This window comes from Salmo salar, chromosome ssa21, assembly GCF_905237065.1.
Source record: "Salmo salar chromosome ssa21, Ssal_v3.1, whole genome shotgun sequence".
NCBI classification, from domain to species: Eukaryota; Metazoa; Chordata; class Actinopteri; order Salmoniformes; family Salmonidae; genus Salmo; species Salmo salar.
This window is the reverse complement of record NC_059462.1, coordinates 58,668,992-58,692,495: the sequence shown is the minus strand read 5'-3', so window position 1 is coordinate 58,692,495 and position 23,504 is coordinate 58,668,992. Positions and strand designations below refer to the sequence as shown.

Genomic DNA, 23,504 nt, shown 5'->3' with positions numbered 1-23,504 from the left:
GAAGTTAAAGCTTGGTCGCAAATGAGTCTTCCAAATGGACAATGACCCCAAGCATACTTCCAAAGTTGTGGCAAAATACAGTGTTGTAATGATGTCCTCTCTCTCTCCCCCACCTTCCCCTTCTCTCCCTCCCTCCCCTTCTCTCCCCCACCCTCCCCTTCTCTCCCTCCCTCTCTCTCTCCCCCACCTTCCCCTTCTCTCCCTCCCTCTCTCTCTCTCCCCCACCTTCCCCTTCTCTCCCTCCCTCTCTCTCTCCCCCACCTTCCCCTTCTCTCCCTCTCTCTCTCTCTCCCCCACCCTCCCCTTCTCTCCCTCTCTCCCTCTCTCTCTCTCCCCCACCCTCCCCTTCTCTCTCTCCCTCCCTCTCTCTCTCTCCCCCACCCTCCCCTTCTCTCTCTCTCCCTCTCTCTCTCTCCCCCCACCCTCCCCTTCTCTCCCTCCCTCTCTCTCTCTCCCCCACCCTCCCCTTCTCTCTCTCCCTCCCTCTCTCTCTCTCCCCCACCCTCCCCTTCTCTCTCTCTCTGCAGGTGACTCCCTGTATTCAGAGAACCGCTCCTATCAGGAACGGCCTCTCTCTGTCCGCGTCGCTGGGCGGCCCATGCTCCCGCAGTGCACCATGGGTAGCTCTCCAGAGGTGCTGTCATGGGCGTCGTGCCCCAGCCTGCTTGTTGGCAAGCTGAAGGAGGAGCTAAAGAACACTGTGGTGGGGGACAGTGTTAAGAAAACTTCCTCTCCCAACACGCCAGCCCCTCCCCTTCCTCTTCCTCCCCAGATCATCACAGATCTAGCTCCTCCCACACACCTCCTGGTTCCCCTGATGACGCTCGCCCCACCCCAAGGCCAGGACGAGGAGGCTGTACTGGGCACCAGCCCACCAATCACAGCGCTAAGTGAGGACTCTGGGCGAGAGCAGAGACACTTTGACAACAGCGTGCTCCAATTTCAGGAGCACGAGGAGGCGGAGTCACCGGCGTCATGTGACCAGGAGGGGTGTGGCAGCGGGGGCGAGGGCGACGGGACAAGGGAAGGGTTGTGTCCCATCCACCAACACAGCCCCGGGTCTGGAACACACAACCACCCTCATCCTCACGACGACATCAAACTGCACTTCCACAGAGCCCCGGGCGCAGGGGGCTTTCTGGAGGGCTTGTTCGGATGTCTGAGGCCCGTCTGGAACATCATCGGGAAAACCTACAGCACGGAATACAAGCTGCAGCAGCAAGGTACACACTGCCCACTGCTCATATGCAGAGGTTAGGGTCAGGGTCAGGGGTCAGGGTTAGGGGTTAGGGTTACGGGTTAGGGGTCAGGGTTAGGGTTAGGGGTCAGGGTTAGGGTTAGGGGTCAGGGTCAGGGGTTAGGGGTTAGGGTTACGGGTTACGGGTTAGGGGTTAGGGGTTAGGGTTAGGGTTAGGGGTCAGGGTTAGGGTTAGGGGTCAGGGTCAGGGGTTAGGGGTTAGGGTTACGGGTTACGGGTTAGGGGTCAGGGGTCAGGGGTTAGGGGTTAGGGTTAGGGGTCAGGGTTAGGGTTAGGGGTCAGGGGTAGGGTTAGGGGTCAGGGTTAGGGTTAGGGGTTAGGGTTAGGGGTCAGGGTTAGGGGTCAGGGGTCAGGGTTAGGGTCAGGGTTAGAGGTTAGGGTCAGGGGTTAGGGTCAGGGTTAGGGTTAGGGTTAGGGGTTGGGGTTAGGGTTAGGGGTTAGGGTCAGGGTTAGGGGGTAGAGGTGAAATCCTAGGTGTCTGTAACATGTCTGTCTGTCTGTCTGTCTGTCTGTCTGTCTGTCTGTCTGTCTGTCTGTCTGTCTGTCCTCTCTAGACATGTGGGAGGTCCCGTTTGAGGAGATCTCTGAGCTGCAGTGGCTGGGCAGCGGGGCGCAGGGCGCTGTCTTCCTGGGGAAGCTCCACGGCAGCGAGGTGGCCATCAAGAAGGTCCGTGAGCAGAAGGAGACAGACATCAAACACCTGAGGAAGCTCAAACACCCCAACATCATCGGCTTCAAGTAGGTTCACGACCCCTGACCCTAACCCGACCCCTACCACTACCCCTAACCCAACATCATCGGCTTCAAGTAGGTTCACGACCCCTGACCCTAACCCGACCCCTACCACTACCCCTAACCCAACATCATCGGCTTCAAGTAGGTTCACGACCCCTGACCCTAACCCGACCCCTACCACTACCCCTAACCCAACATCATCGGCTTCAAGTAGGTTCACGACCCCTGACCCTAACCCGACCCCTACCACTACCCCTAACCCAACATCATCGGCTTCAAGTAGGTTCACGACCCCTGACCCTAACCCGACCCCTACCACTACCCCTAACCCAACATCATCGGCTTCAAGTAGGTTCACGACCCCTGACCCTAACCCGACCCCTACCACTACCCCTAACCCAACATCATCGGCTTCAAGTAGGTTCACGACCCCTGACCCTAACCCGACCCCTACCACTACCCCTAACCCAACATCATCGGCATCAAGTAGGTCCACTAACCCTACCACTAACACTAACCCAACATCATCGGCATCAAGTAGGTCCACTACCCCTAACACTAACCCAACATCATCGGCATCAAGTAGGTCCACTACCCCTAACACTAACCCAACATCATCGGCATCAAGTAGGTCCACTACCCCTAACACTAACCCAACATCATCGGCATCAAGTAGGTCCACTACCCCTAACACTAACCCAACATCATCGGCATCAAGTAGGTCCACTACCCCTAACACTAACCCAACATCATCGGCATCAAGTAGGTCCACTACCCCTAACACTAACCCAACATCATCGGCATCAAGTAGGTCCACTACCCCTAACACTGACCCAACATCGTCGGCATCAAGTAGGTCCACTAACCCTAACACTAACCCAACATCATCAAGTAGGTCCACTACCCCTAACACTGACCCAACATCATCGGCATCAAGTAGGTCCACTAACCCTAACACTAACCCAACATCATCAAGTAGGTCCACTACCCCTAACACTGACCCAACATCATCGGCATCAAGTAGGTCCACTAACCCTAACACTAACCCAACATCATCAAGTAGGTCCACTACCCCTAACACTAACCCAACATCATCGGCATCAAGTAGGTCCTCTAACCCTAACACTGACCCAACATCATCGGCATCATCATCATCATTTTTCTGGATTTTTTTGTTGTTATTCTGTCTCTCACTGTTCAAATAAACCTACCATTGAAATTATAGACTGGTCATTTCTTTGTAAGTGGGCAAACGTACAAAATCAGCAGGGGATCAAATACTTTTTCCCCCTCACTGTAGATTAAATATTTCTCAATTTAAATCGCAATAAATTTGCAAAGAAAATCTAAAAACATGCTTTTCCTTTGTCATTATAGCGATTTGTGCATAGATGGGTGAGACAAAACAGCAGTTCAGGCTGTCAGGCACCAACATGTGGAATAAGTCAAGGGGTATGAATTCAGTCTGTCAGGCACCAACATGTGGAATAAGTCTAGGGGTATGACTTCAGGCTGTCAGGCACCAACATGTGGAATAAGTCTAGGGGTATGAATTCAGTCTGTCAGGCACCAACATATGGAATAAGTCTAGGGGTATGACTTCAGGCTGTCAGGCACCAACATGTGGAATAAGTCTAGGGGTATGACTTCAGGCTGTCAGGCACCAACATGTGGAATAAGTCTAGGGGTATGACTTCAGGCTGTCAGGCACCAACATGTGGAATAAGTCTAGGGGTATGACTTCAGGCTGTCAGGCACCAACATATGGAATAAGTCAAGGGGTATGAATTCAGTCTGTCACACACCAACATGTGGAATAAGTCAAGGGGTATGAATACTTTCTGAAGGGACTAACATAAACCCCACTTCTGCTGTCTGTCTGTCTGTCTGTCTGTCTGTCTGTCTGTCTGTCTGTCTGTCTGTCTGTCTGTCTGTCTGTCTGTCTGTCTGTCTGTCTGTCTGTCTGTCTGTCTGTCTGTCTGTCTGTCTGGTACACATCTATAATACCTATTCTATCTCTTAAAGGGCCAGTAGCCTATTCTATCTCTTAAAGGGCCAGTAGCCTGTTCTAGCTCTTAAAGGGCCAGTAGCCTATTCTAGCTCTTAGGGCCAGTAGCCTATTCTAGCTCTTAAAGGGCCAGTAGCCTATTCTAGCTCTTAGGGCCAGTAGCCTGTTCTAGCTCTTAGGGCCAGTAGCCTATTCTAGCTCTTAAAGGGCCAGTAGCCTATTCTAGCTCTTAAACGGCCAGTAGCCTATTCTAGCTCTTAGGGCCAGTAGCCTATTCTAGCTCTTAAAGGGCCAGTAGCCTATTCTAGCTCATAAAGGGCCAGTAGCCTATTCTAGCTCTTAAAGGGCCAGTAGCCTATTCTAGCTCTTAAAGGGCCAGTAGCCTATTCTAGCTCTTAAAGGGCCAGTAGCCTATTCTAGCTCTTAAACGGCCAGTAGCCTATTCTAGCTCTTAAACGGCCAGTAGCCTATTCTAGTTCTTAAAGGGCCAGTAGCCTATTGTAGCTCTTAAAGGGCCAGTAGCCTATTGTAGCTCTTAAAGGGCCAGTAGCCTATTGTAGCTCTTAAAGGGCCAGTAGCCTATTCTAGCTCTTAGGGCCAGTAGCCTATTCTAGCTCTTAAAGGGCCAGTAGCCTATTCTAGCTCTTAAAGGGCCAGTAGCCTATTCTAGCTCTTAAAGGGCCAGTAGCCTATTCTAGCTCTTAAACGGCCAGTAGCCTATTCTAGCTCTTAAACGGCCAGTAGCCTATTCTAGCTCTTAAAGGGCCAGTAGCCTATTCTAGCTCTTAAAGGGCCAGTAGCCTATTGTAGCTCTTAAAGGGCCAGTAGCCTATTGTAGCTCTTAAAGGGCCAGTAGCCTATTGTAGCTCTTAAAGGGCCAGTAGCCTATTCTAGCTCTTAAAGGGCCAGTAGCCTATTCTAGCTCTTAAAGGGCCAGTAGCCTATTCTAGCTCTTAGGGCCAGTAGCCTATTCTAGCTCTTAGGGCCAGTAGCCTATTCTAGCTCTTAGGGCCAGTAGCCTATTCTAGCTCTTAAAGGGCCAGTAGCCTATTCTAGCTCTTAAAGGGCCAGTAGCCTATTCTAGCTCTTAAAGGGCCAGTAGCCTATTCTAGCTCTTAGGGCCAGTAGCCTATTCTAGCTCTTAAAGGGCCAGTAGCCTATTCTAGCTCTTAAAGGGCCAGTAGCCTATTCTAGCTCTTAAAGGGCCAGTAGCCTATTCTAGCTCTTAGGGCCAGTAGCCTATTCTAGCTCATAAAGGGCCAGTATCCTATTCTAGCTCTTAGGGCCAGTAGCCTGTTCTAGCTCTTAAAGGGCCAGTAGCCTATTCTAGCTCTTAAACGGCCAGTAGCCTGTTCTAGTTCTTAAAGGGCCAGTAGCCTATTCTAGCTCTTAAAGGGCCAGTAGCCTATTCTAGCTCTTAAAGGGCCAGTAGCCTATTCTAGCTCTTAGGGCCAGTAGCCTATTCTAGCTCTTAAAGGGCCAGTAGCCTATTCTAGCTCTTAAAGGGCCAGTAGCCTATTCTAGCTCTTAAAGGGCCAGTAGCCTATTCTAGCTCTTAAAGGGCCAGTAGCCTATTCTAGCTCTTAAAGGGCCAGTAGCCTATTCTAGCTCTTAAAGGGCCAGTAGCCTATTCTAGCTCTTAAAGGGCCAGTAGCCTATTCTAGCTCTTAGGGCCAGTAGCCTATTCTAGCTCTTAAAGGGCCAGTAGCCTATTCTAGCTCTTAAAGGGCCAGTAGCCTATTCTAGCTCTTAAAGGGCCAGTAGCCTATTCTAGCTCTTAAAGGGCCAGTAGCCTATTCTAGCTCTTAAAGGGCCAGTAGCCTATTCTAGCTCTTAAAGGGCCAGTAGCCTATTCTAGCTCTTAGGGCCAGTAGCCTATTCTAGCTCTTAAAGGGCCAGTAGCCTATTCTAGCTCTTAGGGCCAGTAGCCTATTCTAGCTCATAAAGGGCCAGTATCCTATTCTAGCTCTTAGGGCCAGTAGCCTGTTCTAGCTCTTAAAGGGCCAGTAGCCTATTCTAGCTCTTAAACGGCCAGTAGCCTGTTCTAGTTCTTAAAGGGCCAGTAGCCTATTCTAGCTCTTAAAGGGCCAGTAGCCTATTCTAGCTCTTAAAGGGCCAGTAGCCTATTCTAGCTCTTAGGGCCAGTAGCCTATTCTAGCTCTTAAAGGGCCAGTAGCCTATTCTAGCTCTTAAAGGGCCAGTAGCCTATTCTAGCTCTTAAAGGGCCAGTAGCCTATTCTAGCTCTTAAAGGGCCAGTAGCCTATTCTAGCTCTTAAAGGGCCAGTAGCCTATTCTAGCTCTTAAAGGGCCAGTAGCCTATTCTAGCTCTTAAAGGGCCAGTAGCCTGTTCTAGCTCTTAAAGGGCCAGTAGCCTATTCTAGCTCTTAAAGGGCCAGTAGCCTATTCTAGCTCTTAAAGGGCCAGTAGCCTATTCTAGCTCTTAGGGCCAGTAGCCTATTCTAGCTCTTAAAGGGCCAGTAGCCTATTCTAGCTCTTAAAGGGCCAGTAGCCTATTGTAGCTCTTAAAGGGCCAGTAGCCTATTGTAGCTCTTGCTATTTATTCTGTTACCTATCAAATGTACATGTTAATAATAGTATCTTCTGATTACAATTATTATGTCTCATATTTTAACTAAATGCAATCTATTAGCTTCCAAAATGTAATTAGGTATATCTAGTGGTCCGATAATGATTGAATAAGCTTGTCCTGCACATTGTTAAAAACCCAGAGTACATGTTGGAAAAAGACCTTGGTTCTGTGAATACAAAGAGGCCTCGGGCCACAAAATAGGTGAAGTGAAAAAGAGTTGAGTCGTCGTTCAAGGCAAGAGCATTGTGAATACAGAGACTGAGTTCTTTGGCTTATTTTTTTTACCCAGAATTCACTTTAAAAAGGACTGAGATCAGTTATTTTAAAGAGGACTGACTGTATGTGAAAACTCCCTGAGGGCATCAGGCAGAACTATTGTTCAGGTAGTTTTTGCTGTTGTCTGATTTGAAGTTATACCCTATAACCATGGAGAATATTATTTAAACATGTTTTACAGTCTAGTACTTGGCATAATCTGTGTCTAGGAAATCAGCCCTAAATGTCTCTCTGTCAGTGTCGCCCTTCTGTAGAGCACCCCGGCTCAGTGCTATTGTACCATTATGGTGTACTGTGTCACTTATTTTTTACTTTGTAACTCATACTCTCTTCTCTCTTCTCTCCTCTTCTCCTCTCTTCTCCTCCCTCTCTTCCCTCTCTTGTCTCTCTCTCCTCTCCTCTCCTCCCCTCCCTCTCCTCTCCTCCCCTCCCTCTCCTCTTCTCCTCCCTCCCTCTCCTCTCCTCTCCTCTCCTCTTCTCCTCTCTCTCCTCCCCTCCCTCCCCTCCCCTCCCCTCCCCTCCCTCTCCTCTTCTCCTCCCTCCCTCTCCTCTCCTCTCCTCTCCTCTTCTCCTCTCTCTCCTCCCCTCCCTCCCCTCCCCTCCCTCTCCTCTCCTCCCTCTCTTGTCTCTCTTCTCCTTCCTCTCCCCTTCTCCTCCTTCTCTTCCCTCTCCTCCCTCTCCTCTTCTCCTCCCTCTCCTCCCTCTCCTCTCCTCTCCTCCCCTCCCTCCCCTCTCCTCCCTCTCCTCTCCTCCCCTCCCTCTCCTCTCCTCTCCTCCCCTCCCTCTCTCTCCTCCCCTCTCCTCCCTCTCCTCCCTCTCCTCTCCTCTCTCTCCTCCCTCCCTCTTCTCCCCTCCCTCTCCTCTTCTCCTCCCTCTCCTCTCCTCTCCTCTTCTCCCCTCCCTCCCCTCTCCTCTCCTCTCTCTCCTCCCTCTCCTCCCCTCCCTCTCCTCTTCTCCTCCCTCTCCTCCCTCTCCTCCCTCTCTTGTCTCTCTTCTCCTCTCCAGGGGTGTGTGCACCCAGGCTCCGTGCTACTGTATCTTAATGGAGTATTGTTCCCAGGGCCAGCTCTATGAGGTTCTGAGGGCAGGACGGAAGGTAACCCCCAGACTGCTGGTGGACTGGGCCTCAGGGATCGCCTCTGGGATGAACTACCTGCACCTTCACAAGATCATACACAGAGACCTCAAGTCCCCCAAGTGAGTGTCCATATCCCAACCCTCCCCTAACGCTCCCCCAACGCTCCCCTAACCCTCCCCCAACGCTCCCCCAACCCTCCCCCAACCCTCCCCTAACGCTCCCCCAACGCTCCCCCACCGCTCCAATAACCCTAACCCTCCCCCAACGCTCCCCCAACGCTCCCCCAACGCTCCCCTAACGCTCCCCTAACGCTCCCCTAACGCTCCCCTAACCCTCCCCCAACCCTCCCCTAACCCTCCCCCAACCCTCCCCTAACCCTCCCTAACGCTCCCCCAACGTTCCCCTAACGCTCCCCCAACGCTCCCCTAACCCTCCAATAACCCTAACCCTAACCCTACCCTCCCCCAACCCCCCTAACCATAACCTAACCATAACGCTCCCCCAACGCTCCCCCAACCATCCCCCAACCCTCCCCAGTGGCTTCTTCCTTGCTGAGCGGCCTTTCAGGTTATGTCGATACAGGTCTCGTTTTACTGTGGATATAGATACTTTTGTATCTGTATCCTCCAGCATCTCCACAAGGTCCTTTGTCCTTTCCTGTTGTTCTGGGATTGATTTGCACTTTTCGCACCAAAGTCCGTTCATCTCTAGGAGACAGAACACGTCTCCTTCCTGAGCGGTATGACGGCTGCGTGGTCCCATGGTGTTTATACTGGCATACTATTGTTCGTACAGATGAACGTGGAACCTTCAGGCGTTTGGAAATTGCTCCCAAGGATGAACCAGACTTGTGGAGGTCTACAATTTCTTTTCTGAGGTCTTGGCTGATTTCTTTTGATTTTCTCGTGATGTCAAGCAAAGGGGCACTGAGTTTGAAGGTAGGCCTTGAAATACATCCACAGGTAGACCTCCAATTGACTCAAATGATGTCAACTATCAGAAGCTTCTAAAGCCATTACATCATTTTCTGGAGTTTTCCAAGCTGTTTAAAGGCACCAGTCAACTTAGTGTATGTAAACTTCTTGAGAGCCCTCTGATGCCATGAAATAGTGAGATCATGACAGGCCAACCAGGGGTAGGCCCAGCACCACGGGAAACGCAGGAGAATCAATAAGGAAGAGACTGATTCTCTCCTTGTGACCCTCCTACGTAACCTTGTCTAGTGGAGCGGTGGCCTCCCTAATCAGCCCTGACCCTAATGGTCGACTATCTAGGGCGTGCACAGGGAAGGGCATATCCACAGGAACAAGGGGGATCCCTAAACTATGGGCAAATGAACGGTCAATAAAATTCCCAGCTGCGCCTGAATCTACGAGCTCCTTATGCTGGGAATGCAGGGAAAACTCAGGAAATGTAATAAATACATACATTACATGTGGGCAACAGGGGGCTCTGGATGAGCCTGCTGCCGACTCACCTGGGGTGACACGATTGTGCCCTGCCTGCTGCCTCGACTCCCTGAGGAACCCACCGAGCACCAACCAGCAGTGTGCCCTCTGCGGCCACAGATGGTGCAGGGAATGACCCGATCTCCGGTCGCATGGGATGGAACTGGCAGGCCCTGATCCGGACGTCCTCGGGTAGCCAGCAGGTTATCCTGTGATGGACAGTGAGGGTGGTGTCTCGACAGGCCAACTCCCGACGGACGTCCTCGCGCCGGTAGTGATCGATCAGGGCCTTGTCGTTTCATCCCACGCTGGCGGCCAGGGTCCGGAAGCCCAAAGCGAAATGACAAAGAAATGATCAATCTATAATTTTAATGGGAGGTTTATTTGAACAGTGAGAGACAGAATAACAACAACAACAAAAATATCCATAAAAACACATGTCAAAAATGTTATAAATTGATTTGCATTTTAATGAGGGAAATAAGTATTTGACCCCCTCTCAATCAGAAAGATTTCTGGCTCCCAGGTGTCTTTTACACAGGTAACGAGCTGAGATTAGGAGCACACTCTTAAAGGGAGTGCTCCTAATCTCAGTTTGTTACCTGTATAAAAGACACCTGTCCACAGAAGCAATCAATCAATCAGATTCCAAACTCTCCACCATGGCCAAGACCAAAGAGCTCTCCAAGGATGTCAGGGACAAGATTGTAGACCTACACAAGGCTGGAATGGGCTACAAGACTATCGCCAAGCAGTTTGGTAAGGTGACAACATTTGGTGCGATTATTCGCAAATGGAAGAAACACAAAATAACTGTCAATCTCCCTCGACCTGGGGCTCCATGCAAGATCTCACCTCGTGGAGTTGCAATGATCATGAGAACGGTGAGGAATCAGCCCAGAACTACACGGGAGGATCTTGTCAATGATCTCAAGGCAGCTGGGACCATGGTCACCAAGAAAACAATTGGTACCACACTACGCTGTGAAGGACTGAAATCCTGCAGCGCCTGCAAGGTCCCCCTGCTCAAGAATACATATACATGCCCGTCTGAAGTTTGCCAATGAACATCTGAATGATTCAGTGGACAACTGGGTGAAAGTGTTGTGGTCAGATGAGACCAAAATGGAGCTCTTTGGCATCAACTCAACTTGCCGTGTTTGGAGGAGGAGGAATGCTGCCAATCACCCCAAGAACACCATCCCCACCGTCAAACATGGAGGTGGAAACATTATGCTTTGGGGGTGTTTTTCTGCTAAGGGACAGGACAACTTCACCGCATCAAAGGGACGATGGACGGGGCCATGTACCGTCAAATCTTGGGTGAGAACCTCCTTCCCTCAACCAGGGCATTGAAAATGGGTCGTGGATGGGTATTCCAGAATGACAATGACCCAAAACACACGGCCAAGGCAACAAAGGAGTGGCTCAAGAAGAAGCACATTAAGGTCCTGGAGTGGCCTAGCCAGTCTCCAGACCTTAATCCCATAGAAAATCTGTGGAGGGAGCTGAAGGTTCAAGTTGCCAAACGTCAGCCTCGAAACCTTAATGACTAGGAGAAGATCTGCAAAGAGGAGTGGGACAAAATCCCTCCACCTGGTGGCCAACTACAAGAAACGTCTGACCTCTGTGATTGCCAACAAGGGTTTTGCCACCAAGTACTAAGTCATGTTTTGCAGAGGGGGTCAAATACTTATTTCCCTCATTAAAATGCAAATCATTTTATAACATTTTTGACATGCATTTTTCTGGATTTTTTGTTGTCGTTATTCTGTCTCTCACTGTTCAAATAAACCTACCATTAAAATTATAGACTGATCATTTCTTTGTCAGTGAGCAAACATACAAAATCAGCAGGGGATCAAATACTTTTTTCCCCTCACTGTACAAATGCAATACATAAAAAAGAGAGCCCAGATTAACAGACCTTCTTACTACATCACAAACAATTACTCACAAACAGACATGGGGGAATGGAGGTTAAATAATGAACATGTAATGGGGGAATTGAAACCAGGTGTGTAAGACAAAGACAAAACAAATGGAAAATGAAAAGTCGATCGGCGATGGCTAGAAGGCCGGCGACGTCGACCGCCGAACGCCGCCCGAACGAGGAGAGGGACCGACTTCGGCGGAAGTCGTGAGAATTCGTAACAGTAGAACAGGGCTGCTCCAGAACGCCAGATCAATATCTGTGCTCATGGGGCGGGCCAATGACGTAGTTAAACTTTAAAGGGAATACTATTCTCGCGCATTTAATGGTTCAACACCACCTTACATAATTTCACAAATAGTTTCATCTTTATTCATTCATTTTATACAATAATTAGATGCAAACCTCATAATGGAGGCTCCTGTATAAACAGAGTTATGGTAATGTGGCTGTATTGTCTTTCATGAGGTCACAAACATGAAACGAAACGGACCGGGTCGTAGCTGGCTTCTCCACCGACCGTTTACACATTCTCAAAAAAAAACATGGATATTGTTCAGTTCTCAAGTTCTGTGATGTAGAAGAAGTTCCTTTGTTCTACTGTGAAACTCTCTCTCTCTCTCTCTATACTGCATGGCCCTGAGGAGAGACTCCTCTAGGAATTTACGACCTGAGATAACAGAACCTGGGTGTAGGAGGGAGAGAGTGATGGTGAGAGAGAGAGGATGGATCTCGCTATACCCAAAGAGTGCCACGTCATGACAGTTCAATGGTGGTAAAGATGGGGAGAGATCCGTCTGTAATAAAGTGATGCTCTGCTTTTTTGACACCACACTCCATACAGCAAGTCCTGCAGGCTCTAGTTTTGTCTGATCTTGATTATTGTCCAGTCGTGTGGTCCAGTGCTGCAAGGAAAGACCTAGTTAAGCTGCAGCTGGTCCAGAACAGAGCGGCACGTTCTGCTCTTCACTGTAATCAGAGGGCTGATATAAATACTATGCACGCCAGTCTCTCTTGGCTAAGAGTTGAGGAGAGACTAACTGCATCACTTCTTCTTTCTATAAGAAACATGAATGTGTTGGAAATTCCAAAATTGTTTACATAGTCAATTTACACACAGCTCTAACACACACTTACCCCATCAGACATGCCACCAGGGGTCTTTTCACAGTCCCCAAATCCAGAACAAATTCAAGGAAACGTACAGCATTATACAGAGCCATGAGCGCATGGAACTCCCATCTCATGTAGAGCAAGTGAACAGCGAACCTGGTTTCAAAAAACACTTAAAGCAACGCCTCTTCTCCATGTGACCCACTGATAGATGCTCCCACACTGCATGGTCATGTTTTAAATGGATGTAAATTGTAAAGTATTTTGTCTGTAATGTATTTTTTGTTATGTGTCTGTTAGTCAGCAGTATTAATCTCTGTTAATCAGCAGTATTAAACTGTGTTAATCAGCAGTATTAATCTCTGTTAATCAGCAGTATTAATCTCTGTTAATCAGCAGTATTAATCTCTGTTAGTCAGCAGTATTAATCTCTGTTAATCAGCAGTATTAATCTCTGTTAATCAGCAGTATTAATCTCTGTTAATCAGCAGTATTAATCTCTATTAATCAGCAGTATTAAACTCTGTTAATCAGCAGTATTAATCTCTGTTAGTCAGCAGTATTAATCTCTGTTAGTCAGCAGTATTAATCTCTGTTAATCAGCAGTATTAAACTGTGTTAGTCAGCAGTATTAATCTCTGTTAATCAGCAGTATTAAACTGTGTTAATCAGCAGTATTAAACTCTGTTAATCAGCAGTATTAATCTCTGTTAGTCAGCAGTATTAATCTCTGTTAGTCAGCAGTATTAATCTCTGTTAGTCAGCAGTATTAATCTCTGTTAATCAGCAGTATTAAACTGTGTTAGTCAGCAGTATTAATCTCTGTTAATCAGCAGTATTAAACTGTGTTAATCAGCAGTATTAAACTCTGTTAATCAGCAGTATTAATCTCTGTTAGTCAGCAGTATTAATCTCTGTTAGTCAGCAGTATTAATCTCTGTTAGTCAGCAGTATTAATCTCTGTTAATCAGCAGTATTAATCTCTGTTAGTCAGCAGTATTAAACTGTGTTAATCAGCAGTATTAATCTCTGTTAGTCAGCAGTATTAATCTCTGTTAATCAGCAGTATTAATCTCTGTTAGTCAGCAGTATTAATCTCTGTTAATCAGCAGTATTAATCTCTGTTAATCAGCAGTATTAATCTCTGTTAGTCAGCAGTATTAAACTGTGTTAATCAGCAGTATTAATCTCTGTTAGTCAGCAGTATTAATCTCTGTTAATCAGCAGTATTAATCTCTGTTAATCAGCAGTATTAATCTCTGTTAGTCAGCAGTATTAATCTCTGTTAATCAGCAGTATTAATCTCTGTTAGTCAGCACTATTAATCTCTGTTAATCAGCAGTATTAAACTGTGTTAGTCAGCAGTATTAAACTGTGTTAGTCAGCAGTATTAATCTCTGTTAGTCAGCAGTATTAATCTCTGTTAATCAGCAGTATTAATCTCTGTTAGTCAGCAGTATTAATCTCTGTTAATCAGCAGTATTAAACTGTGTTAGTCAGCAGTATTAATCTCTGTTAATCAGCAGTATTAATCTCTGTTAGTCAGCAGTATTAAACTGTGTTAGTCAGCAGTATTAATCTCTGTTAGTCAGCAGTATTAATCTCTGTTAATCAGCAGTATTAATCTCTGTTAGTCAGCAGTATTAATCTCTGTTAATCAGCAGTATTAATCTCTGTTAGTCAGCAGTATTAAACTGTGTTAATCAGCAGTATTAATCTCTGTTAGTCAGCAGTATTAATCTCTGTTAATCAGCAGTATTAATCTCTGTTAATCAGCAGTATTAATCTCTGTTAGTCAGCAGTATTAATCTCTGTTAATCAGCAGTATTAATCTCTGTTAGTCAGCACTATTAATCTCTGTTAATCAGCAGTATTAAACTGTGTTAGTCAGCAGTATTAATCTCTGTTAATCAGCAGTATTAATCTCTGTTAGTCAGCAGTATTAAACTGTGTTAGTCAGCAGTATTAATCTCTGTTAGTCAGCAGTATTAATCTCTGTTAATCAGCAGTATTAAACTGTGTTAGTCAGCAGTATTAATCTCTGTTAGTCAGCAGTATTAATCTCTGTTAATCAGCATTATTAATCTCTGTTAGTCAGCAGTATTAATCTCTGTTAATCAGCAGTATTAAACTGTGTTAGTCAGCAGTATTAATCTCTGTTAGTCAGCAGTATTAATCTCTGTTAATCAGCAGTATTAAACTATGTTAATCAGCAGTATTAATCTCTGTTAATCAGCAGTATTAAACTCTGTTAATCAGCAGTATTAAACTATGTTAATCAGCAGTATTAAACTGTGTTAGTCAGCAGTATTAATCTCTGTTAGTCAGCAGTATTAATCTCTGTTAATCAGCAGTATTAAACTCTGTTAATCAGCAGTATTAATCTCTGTTAATCAGCAGTATTAAACTATGTTAATCAGCAGTATTAAACTGTGTTAGTCAGCAGTATTAATCTCTGTTAGTCAGCAGTATTAATCTCTGTTAATCAGCAGTATTAAACTGTGTTAGTCAGCAGTATTAATCTCTGTTAGTCAGCAGTATTAATCTCTGTTAATCAGCAGTATTAATCTCTGTTAGTCAGCAGTATTAATCTCTGTTAATCAGCAGTATTAATCTCTGTTAGTCAGCAGTAATAATCTCTGTTAATCAGCAGTATTAATCTCTGTTAGTCAGCACTATTAATCTCTGTTAATCAGCAGTATTAAACTGTGTTAGTCAGCAGTATTAATCTCTGTTAGTCAGCAGTATTAATCTCTGTTAATCAGCAGTATTAAACTGTGTTAGTCAGCAGTATTAATCTCTGTTAGTCAGCAGTATTAATCTCTGTTAATCAGCAGTATTAATCTCTGTTAGTCAGCAGTATTAATCTCTGTTAATCAGCAGTATTAATCTCTGTTAGTCAGCAGTATTAATCTCTGTTAGTCAGCAGTATTAATCTCTGTTAATCAGCAGTATTAATCTCTGTTAATCAGCAGTATTAATCTCTGTTAATCAGCAGTATTAATCTCTGTTAATCAGCAGTATTAATCTCTGTTAATCAGCAGTATTAAACTCTGTTAGTCAGCAGTATTAATCTCTGTTAATCAGCAGTATTAATCTCTGTTAATCAGCAGTATTAATCTCTGTTAATCAGCAGTATTAAACTCTGTTAATCAGCAGTATTAAACTCTATTAGTCAGCAGTATTAATCTCTGTTAATCAGCAGTATTAATCTCTGTTAATCAGCAGTATTAATCTCTGTTAGTCAGCAGTATTAATCTCTGTTAACCTGTTGGGGCTACAGGTTAGCAATGAACCCCGAGCCGGGATTGCTAACAAGGCTGGAAATTCAAAACATCAAAAATCTAATAATTTCAATTTCTCAAACAATCAACTATTTTACACAATTTAAATGATAAACATCTCCTTAATCTAACCACATTGTTCGATTTTCAAAGAGGCTTTACAGCAAAAGCATAAAGTTAGATTATGTTAGGACAGTACATAGCCACAAAAGTACAAACATCCATTTTCAATTCAAGGTCAGGCGTCACCAAAAGCAGAAACCAGCTTGAATTATAAACTAACTTTTGTCAATCTCCATCAGATGACACTCCTAGGACATTATGTTATACAATACATGCATTTTTTGTTCCATCAAGTTCATATTTATATCCAAAAACAGCATTTTACAGTAGCGTGAAATTCAGATTTTTTTCTTCTCTGAAATGCTTCCGGTGAACATAACAAAATTACTATTCGAAAACATTGGTAAATTATAATATTGTCATTCAAAGAATAATATATTATCATCTCGTAATTGCTACCGAATGGCCAGATCTCAAAATAACTTTACTGGGAAATCACATTTTGCAATAAACGGGGTGCTATGCTAAGAACAACAGGCTATGCTATACAGTTAGCATCATCTAAAATCGATAATAACATTGTAAATATCCCCTTACCTTTGATTATCTCCATCAGAAGGCAGGATCCCAGGTCCGGAAGGCATTCCAGGTCCGGAACAAATGTGGTTTCTTTTGACAAAGTTCATAATTTATGTCCAAATAACACCAAGTACTTAGCGTTCATTATGCTCCCACAAAACGTGGTGGGGGGCTGGTAAAATCACGCCGAAAAGCTAAAAAAACCTAGTAAATAATCTATTTATGTTCGTTCAAACATGTCAAATGTTGTTTAGCATTAATCTTTTGGTCCATTTTTAACGTTAAACATCAGTAATATTTTCACACAACCTATCCTATGTCTAGATAAAAAATGATGACAAACTCACGTTTCTCAGATTTATGCGCAGGCGCAAAAAAATGAAGTGATGACATGTCAACTTCCTCGGATTCTAATTTGCTCTCTGTTTATCATAGACGCTTCAAACAACTTTATAAAGATCGTTGACATCTAGTGGAAGCCGTAGGTGTTGCGAAATGAATCCTTTCTCACTATGGTATCTATAAAACAATGACACTAAATAGTACAGTCACAAAATTCACATTTTTTTTGATCTATTTTTCACAGGTTTTTGCCTGCAATATGAGTTTTGTTATACTTACAGACACCATTCAAACTGTTTTAGAAAATTCAGTGTTTTCTATCCGAATGTGTTAATAATATGCATATCCTAGCTTCTGAGTTGGTGTAGGAGGCAGTTAAAAATGGGGACATATTTTTTTCAAAATGTCTCAATACTGCCCCCGAGCCCCAACAGGTTAATCAGCAGTATTAATCTCTGTTAGTCAGCAGTATTAATCTCTGTTAATCAGCAGTATTAAACTGTGTTAGTCAGCAGTATTAATCTCTGTTAGTCAGCAGTATTAATCTCTGTTAATCAGCAGTATTAAACTCTGTTAATCAGCAGTATTAATCTCTGTTAATCAGCAGTATTAATCTCTGTTAATCAGCAGTATTAAACTCTGTTAGTCAGCAGTATTAATCTCTGTTAATCAGCAGTATTAATCTCTGTTAATCAGCAGTATTAATCTCTGTTAATCAGCAGTATTAAACTCTGTTAATCAGCAGTATTAATCTCTGTTAATCAGCAGTATTAAACTCTATTAGTCAGCAGTATTAATCTCTGTTAATCAGCAGTATTAATCTCTGTTAATCAGCAGTATTAATCTCTGTTAGTCAGCAGTATTCATCTCTGTTAATCAGCAGTATTAATCTCTGTTAGTCAGCAGTATTAATCTCTGTTAATCAGCAGTATTAAACTGTGTTAGTCAGCAGTATTAATCTCTGTTAGTCAGCAGTATTCATCTCTGTTAATCAGCATTATTAATCTCTGTTAGTCAGCAGTATTAATCTCTGTTAATCAGCAGTATTAAACTGTGTTAGTCAGCAGTATTAATCTCTGTTAGTCAGCAGTATTAATCTCTGTTAATCAGCAGTATTAAACTATGTTAATCAGCAGTATTAATCTCTGTTAATCAGCAGTATTAAACTCTGTTAATCAGCAGTATTAAACTATGTTAATCAGCAGTATTAAACTGTGTTAGTCAGCAGTATTAATCTCTGTTAGTCAGCAGTATTAATCTCTGTTAATCAGCAGTATTAAACTCTGTTAATCAGCAGTATTAATCTCTGTTAATCAGCAGTATTAAACTATGTTAATCAGCAGTATTAAACTGTGTTAGTCAGCAGTATTAATCTCTGTTAGTCAGCAGTATTAATCTCTGTTAGTCAGCAGTATTAATCTCTGTTAATCAGCAGTATTAAACTATGTTAATCAGCAGTATTAAACTGTGTTAGTCAGCAGTATTAATCTCTGTTAGTCAGCAGTATTAAACTGTGTTAGTCAGCAGTATTAAACTGTGTTAGTCAGCAGTATTAAACTGTGTTAGTCAGCAGTATTAAACTGTGTTAGTCAGCAGTATTAATCTCTGTTAGTCAGCAGTATTAAACTGTTAGTCAGCAGTATTAATCTCTGTTAATCAGCAGTATTAAACTGTGTTAGTCAGCAGTATTAAACTGTGTTAGTCAGCAGTATTAATCTCTGTTAGTCAGCAGTATTAATCTCTGTTAATCAGCAGTATTAAACTGTGTTAGTCAGCAGTATTAAACTGTGTTAGTCAGCAGTATTAAACTGTGTTAGTCAGCAGTATTAAACTGTGTTAGTCAGCAGTATTAGACAGATACAGGAGGAATACGCTGTAGGTCGCTGTGACTTCCTGAACAGAATCATTACAATACAAAGACTCTGTCTGTCTGTCTGTCTGTCTGTCTGTCTGTCTGTCTGTCTGTCTCAAAGACCTGTCTGTCTGTCTGTCTGTCTCAAAGACCTGTCTGTCTGTCTGTCCGTCTGTCTCAAAGACCTGTCTGTCTGTCAGTCTCAAAGACCTGTCTGTCTGTCCCTCCGTCCGTCTGTCTCAAAGACCTGTCTGTCTGTCTGTCTGTCTGTCTGTCTGTCTGTCTGTCTGTCTGTCTGTCTGTCCGTCCGTCTCAAAGACCTGTCTGTCTGTCTGTCCGTCTGTCTCAAAGACCTGTCTGTCTGTCAGTCTCAAAGACCTGTCTGTCTGTCCGTCCGTCCGTCTGTCTCAAAGACCTCTCTGTCTGTCTGTCTGTCTGTCTGTCTGTCTGTCTGTCTGTCTGTCTGTCTGTCTGTCTGTCTGTCTGTCTGTCTCAAAGACCTGTCTGTCTGTCTGTCTGTCTCAAAGACCTGTCTGTCTGTCTGTCAGTCTCAAAGACCTGTCTGTCTGTCAGTCTCAAAGATCTCTGTCTGTCTGTCTGTCTGTCTGTCTCATGTTTTGGACAGCTGAGTCCTTTCACTACTGTCTGTGTGATGGGAAAGGAATCTTTGTCTGAGTTGTATTTCTGTTCGAGCTTTGTGCTTATGTTTTATATTATGGACCAGTGTTGTTGACCAAATTCAGGTTGTGTGTTGAGGTTATGAGCTATTGACGTTTTCTCCATCGAGGTCCTATTGTTTTATGATTCCCCTCTTCTACCTCAGCGTGCTGGTGACCCAACAAGATACCGTGAAGATCAGTGACTTCGGGACGTCCAAGGAGCTCAGCGATAAGAGCACTCAGATGTCGTTCGCCGGTACGGTGGCCTGGATGGCCCCAGAGGTCATCAGGAACGAACCGGTGTCTGAGAAAGTAGACATCTGGTGAGTACAGCGATAAATAATCGAAAGAGAACCGCGACGCAGTCCCAGAAGCCCGGCTGGTGCGTAAAAACACCCGCAAATTCAGACCAACAGAGAGGTGTAAAATGTTGCGTAAAGTATATTTCATGATTCAAATGTTTTTAATTGTTTACCCCGTAATGACATCACAATACCCCGTAATGACATCACAATACCCCATAATGACAAAGTGAAAATAGGTTTTTAGAAATGTTTGCAAATTTATTTTAAAAAATCATGCATCATGTTGTGAGGATGTTTTTCAAGGGGCAGGGACTGGGAGACTAGTCAGGATCGAGGGAAAGATGAACGGAGCAAAATATAGAGATCCTTGATGAAAACCTTCTAGAGCGCTCAGGACCTCAGAATGGGGTGAAGGTTCACCTTCTAACAGGACAACGACCCTAAGCACACAGCCAAGAACAACGCAGGAGTGGCTTCGGGACAAGTCTCTGAATGTCCTTGAGTGGCCCAGCCAGAGCCCGGACTTGAACCCGATCGAACATCTCTGGAGAGACCTGAAAATAGCTGTGCAGCGACACTCCCCATCCAACCTTACAGAGCTTGAGAGGATCTGCAGAGAAGAATGGGAGAAACTCCCCAAATACAGGTGTGCCAAGCTTGTAGCGTCATACCCAAGAAGACTCAAGGCTGTAATCGCTGCCAAAGGTGCTTCAACAAAGTACTGAGTCAAGGGTCTGAATACTTGTGTAAATGTGATATTTCAGGTTTTTTTTTCTTATTTTTATAAATTTGCAAAAATTTCAAGAAACCTGTTTTCACTTTGTCATTATGGGATATTGTGTGTAGATTGGTGAGGAAAAATAATTATTTCATATTTTTTTTAGAATAAGACTGTAACGTAGCAAAATGTGGGAAAAGTCAAGGGGTCTGAACACTTTCCATGTGTCCTGTGGGGTTATGTTGGGAGGAAGTTAATATAGCACAGTGTTTATAATATCCTCTGTGTGGTCGACAGGGCGTGGTGTTATAATATCCTCTGTGTGGTCGGCAGGGCGTGGTGTTATAATATCCTCTGTGTGGTTTGGCGTGGTGTTATAATATCCTCTGTGTGGTCGGCGGGGCGTGGTGTTATAATATCCTCTGTGTGGTCGGCGGGGCGTGGTGTTATAATATCCTCTGTGTGGGCGGCGTGGTGTTATAATATCCTCTGTGTGGTCGACAGGGCGTGGTGTTATAATATCCTCTGTGTGGTCGGCGGGCGTGGTGTTATAATATCCTCTGTGTGGTCGGCGGGGCGTGGTGTTATAATATCCTCTGTGTGGTCGGCAGGGCGTGGTGTTATAATATCCTCTGTGTGGTCGGCAGGGCGTGGTGTTATAATATCCTCTGTGTGGTCGGCAGGGCGTGGTGTTATAATATCCTCTGTGTGGTCGGCAGGGCGTGGTGTTATAATATCCTCTGTGTGGTCGGCAGGGCGTGGTGTTATAATATTCTCTGTGTGGTCGGCAGGGCGTGGTGTTATAATATCCTCTGTGTGGTCGGCAGGGCGTGGTGTTATAATATCCTCTGTGTGGTCTTGGCGTGGTGTTATAATATCCTCTGTGTGGTCGGCAGGGCGTGGTGTTATAATATCCTCTGTGTGGTCGGCAGGGCGTGGTGTTATAATATCCTATGTGTGGTCGGCGGGGCGTGGTGTTATAATATCCTCTGTGTGGTCGGCGGGGCGTGGTGTTATAATATTCTCTGTGTGGTCGGCGGGGCGTGGTGTTATAATATCCTCTGTGTGGTCGGCGTGGTGTCATAATATCCTCTGTGTGGTCGGCAGGGCGTGGTGTTATAATATCCTCTGTGTGGTTGGCAGGGCGTGGTGGTTTGGCGTGGTGTTATAATATCCTCTGTGTGGTCGGCAGGGCGTGGTGGTTCGGCGTGGTGTTATAACATCCTCTGTGTGGTTTAGCAGGTCGTTCGGCGTGGTGTTATAACATCCTCTGTGTGGTCGGCAGGTCGTTCGGCGTGGTGTTATGGGAGCTGCTGACCGGAGAGATCCCCTATAAAGACGTGGACTCCTCGGCCATCATCTGGGGCGTTGGGAGCAACAGCCTTCACCTTCCCGTTCCCTCTACCTGTCCCGATGGGTTCAAGATCCTCATGAAGCAGACGTGGTGAGATACCCAGATCTGACATAGATATCACACACACACCCCTGCGGATATTCTAGGTAATATCCTGCCTTTATAATAACATGGATTCATGTAATCTCTCCATCTCCTTCCTCTTTTTTTTCCCCGGTTTCTCTCCACTCCGCTCTCTTCTTCTTCTTCTTCTCCTCCTCTCTCTCTCTCTCCTTGTTGTTTGCCTTTCTCCTCCCCTCCAGGCAAGGGAAGCCCAGAAATCGTCCATCATTCCGTCAAATCCTGCTCCATCTGGACATCGCCTCGGCGGATATCCTGGGAGCTCCTCAGGAGACCTACTTCAAGTCTCAGGTGAGAACACGACCATTCTAAGCCCCTAGCATACCTGGCTTTATAGACCATTCTAAGGCCCCTAGCATACCTGTCCTTACAGATCATTCTAAGCCCGTAGCATACCTGGCTTTATAGACCATTCCCCACCCTGTAGTGTACTGATATTTAACCCTTTGTGTCCATTTCCCCATTGTGTCAGTCTGAGTGGAGGGAGGAGGTGAGGAAACACTTTGAGAAGATCAAGTCTGAAGGAACCTGCATCCACCGATTGGATGAGGAGCTGATCAAACGCAGGAGAGATGAACTCAGGTAGGAGAGAGAGATAGTTTGGAAATACAGTTGAAGAAGTCTGAAGTTTACATACACCTTAGCTAAATACATTGAAACTCAGTTTTTCACCATTCCTCACATTTAATCCTAGTAAAAATTCCCTGTCTTAGGTCAGTTAGGATCACCACTTTATTTTAAGAATGTGAAATGTCAGAATAATAGTAGAGAGAATTATTTATTTCAGCTTTAATTTCTTTCATCACATTCCCAGTGGGTCAGAAGTTTACATACACTCAATTAGTATTTGGTAGCGTTGCCTTTAAATTGTTTAACTTGGGTCAAACGTTTCAGGTAGCCTTCCACAAGCTTCCCACAATAAGTTGGGTGAATTTTGGCCCATTCCTCCTGACAGAGCTGGTGTAACTGAGTCAGGTTTGTAGGCCTCCTTGCTCGCACCCGCTTTTTCAGTTCTGCCCACAAATGTTCTATAGGATTGAGGTCAGGGCTTTGTGATGGCCACTCCAATACCTTGACTTTGTTGTCCTTAAGCTATTTTGCCACAACTTTGGAAGTATACTTCGGGTCATTGTCCATTTGGATTGCGACCAAGCTTTAACGTCCTGACTGATGTCTTGAGATGTTGCTTCAATATATCCACATAATTTTCCCACCTCATGATGCCATCTATTTTGTGAAGTGCACCAGTCCCTCCTGCAGCAAAGCACCCCTACAACATGATGCTGCCACCCCTGTGCTTCACGGTTGGGATGGTGTTCTTCAGCTTGCAAGCCTCCCCCTTTTTCCTTCAAACATAACGATGGTCATTATGGCCAAACAATTCTATTTTTGTTTCATCAGACCAGAGGACATTTCTCCAAAAAGTACGATCTTTGTCCCCATGTGCAGTTGCAAACCGTAGTCTGGCTTTTTTTATGGCGGTTTTGGAGCAGTGGCTTCATCCTTGCTGAGTGGCCTTTCAGGTTATGTCGATATAGGACTCGTTTCACTGTGGATATAGATACTTTTGTACCTGTTTCCTCCAGCATCTTCACAAGATCCTTTGCTGTTGTTCTGGATTGATTTGCACTTTTCGCACCAAAGTATGTTCATGTCTAGGAGACAGAATGCATCTCCTTCCTGTGCGGTATGATGGCTGCGTGGGCTCATGGTGTTTATACTTCCGTACTGTTGTTCGTACAGATGAACATGGTACCTTCAGGCGTTTGGAAATTGCTCCCAAGAATG

At 44.9% G+C, this 23,504-nt stretch overlaps 1 protein-coding gene across 1 annotated transcript in view; it reads left to right on the top strand.

Moving 5' to 3' along the window:
• Positions 1 to 23,504, top strand: part of map3k13 (mitogen-activated protein kinase kinase kinase 13) — a 97,482-nt gene that overhangs the window by 47,226 nt on the left and 26,752 nt on the right. The window contains exons 2-8 of the mRNA XM_045704946.1: positions 528 to 1,223; positions 1,813 to 1,996; positions 7,874 to 8,065; positions 19,384 to 19,542; positions 21,528 to 21,686; positions 21,899 to 22,007; positions 22,189 to 22,298. Coding sequence (XP_045560902.1) covers positions 599 to 1,223; positions 1,813 to 1,996; positions 7,874 to 8,065; positions 19,384 to 19,542; positions 21,528 to 21,686; positions 21,899 to 22,007; positions 22,189 to 22,298 — 1,538 coding nt within the window. The 5' untranslated portion in view covers positions 528 to 598. The remainder of the gene's footprint in view (positions 1 to 527; positions 1,224 to 1,812; positions 1,997 to 7,873; positions 8,066 to 19,383; positions 19,543 to 21,527; positions 21,687 to 21,898; positions 22,008 to 22,188; positions 22,299 to 23,504) is intronic.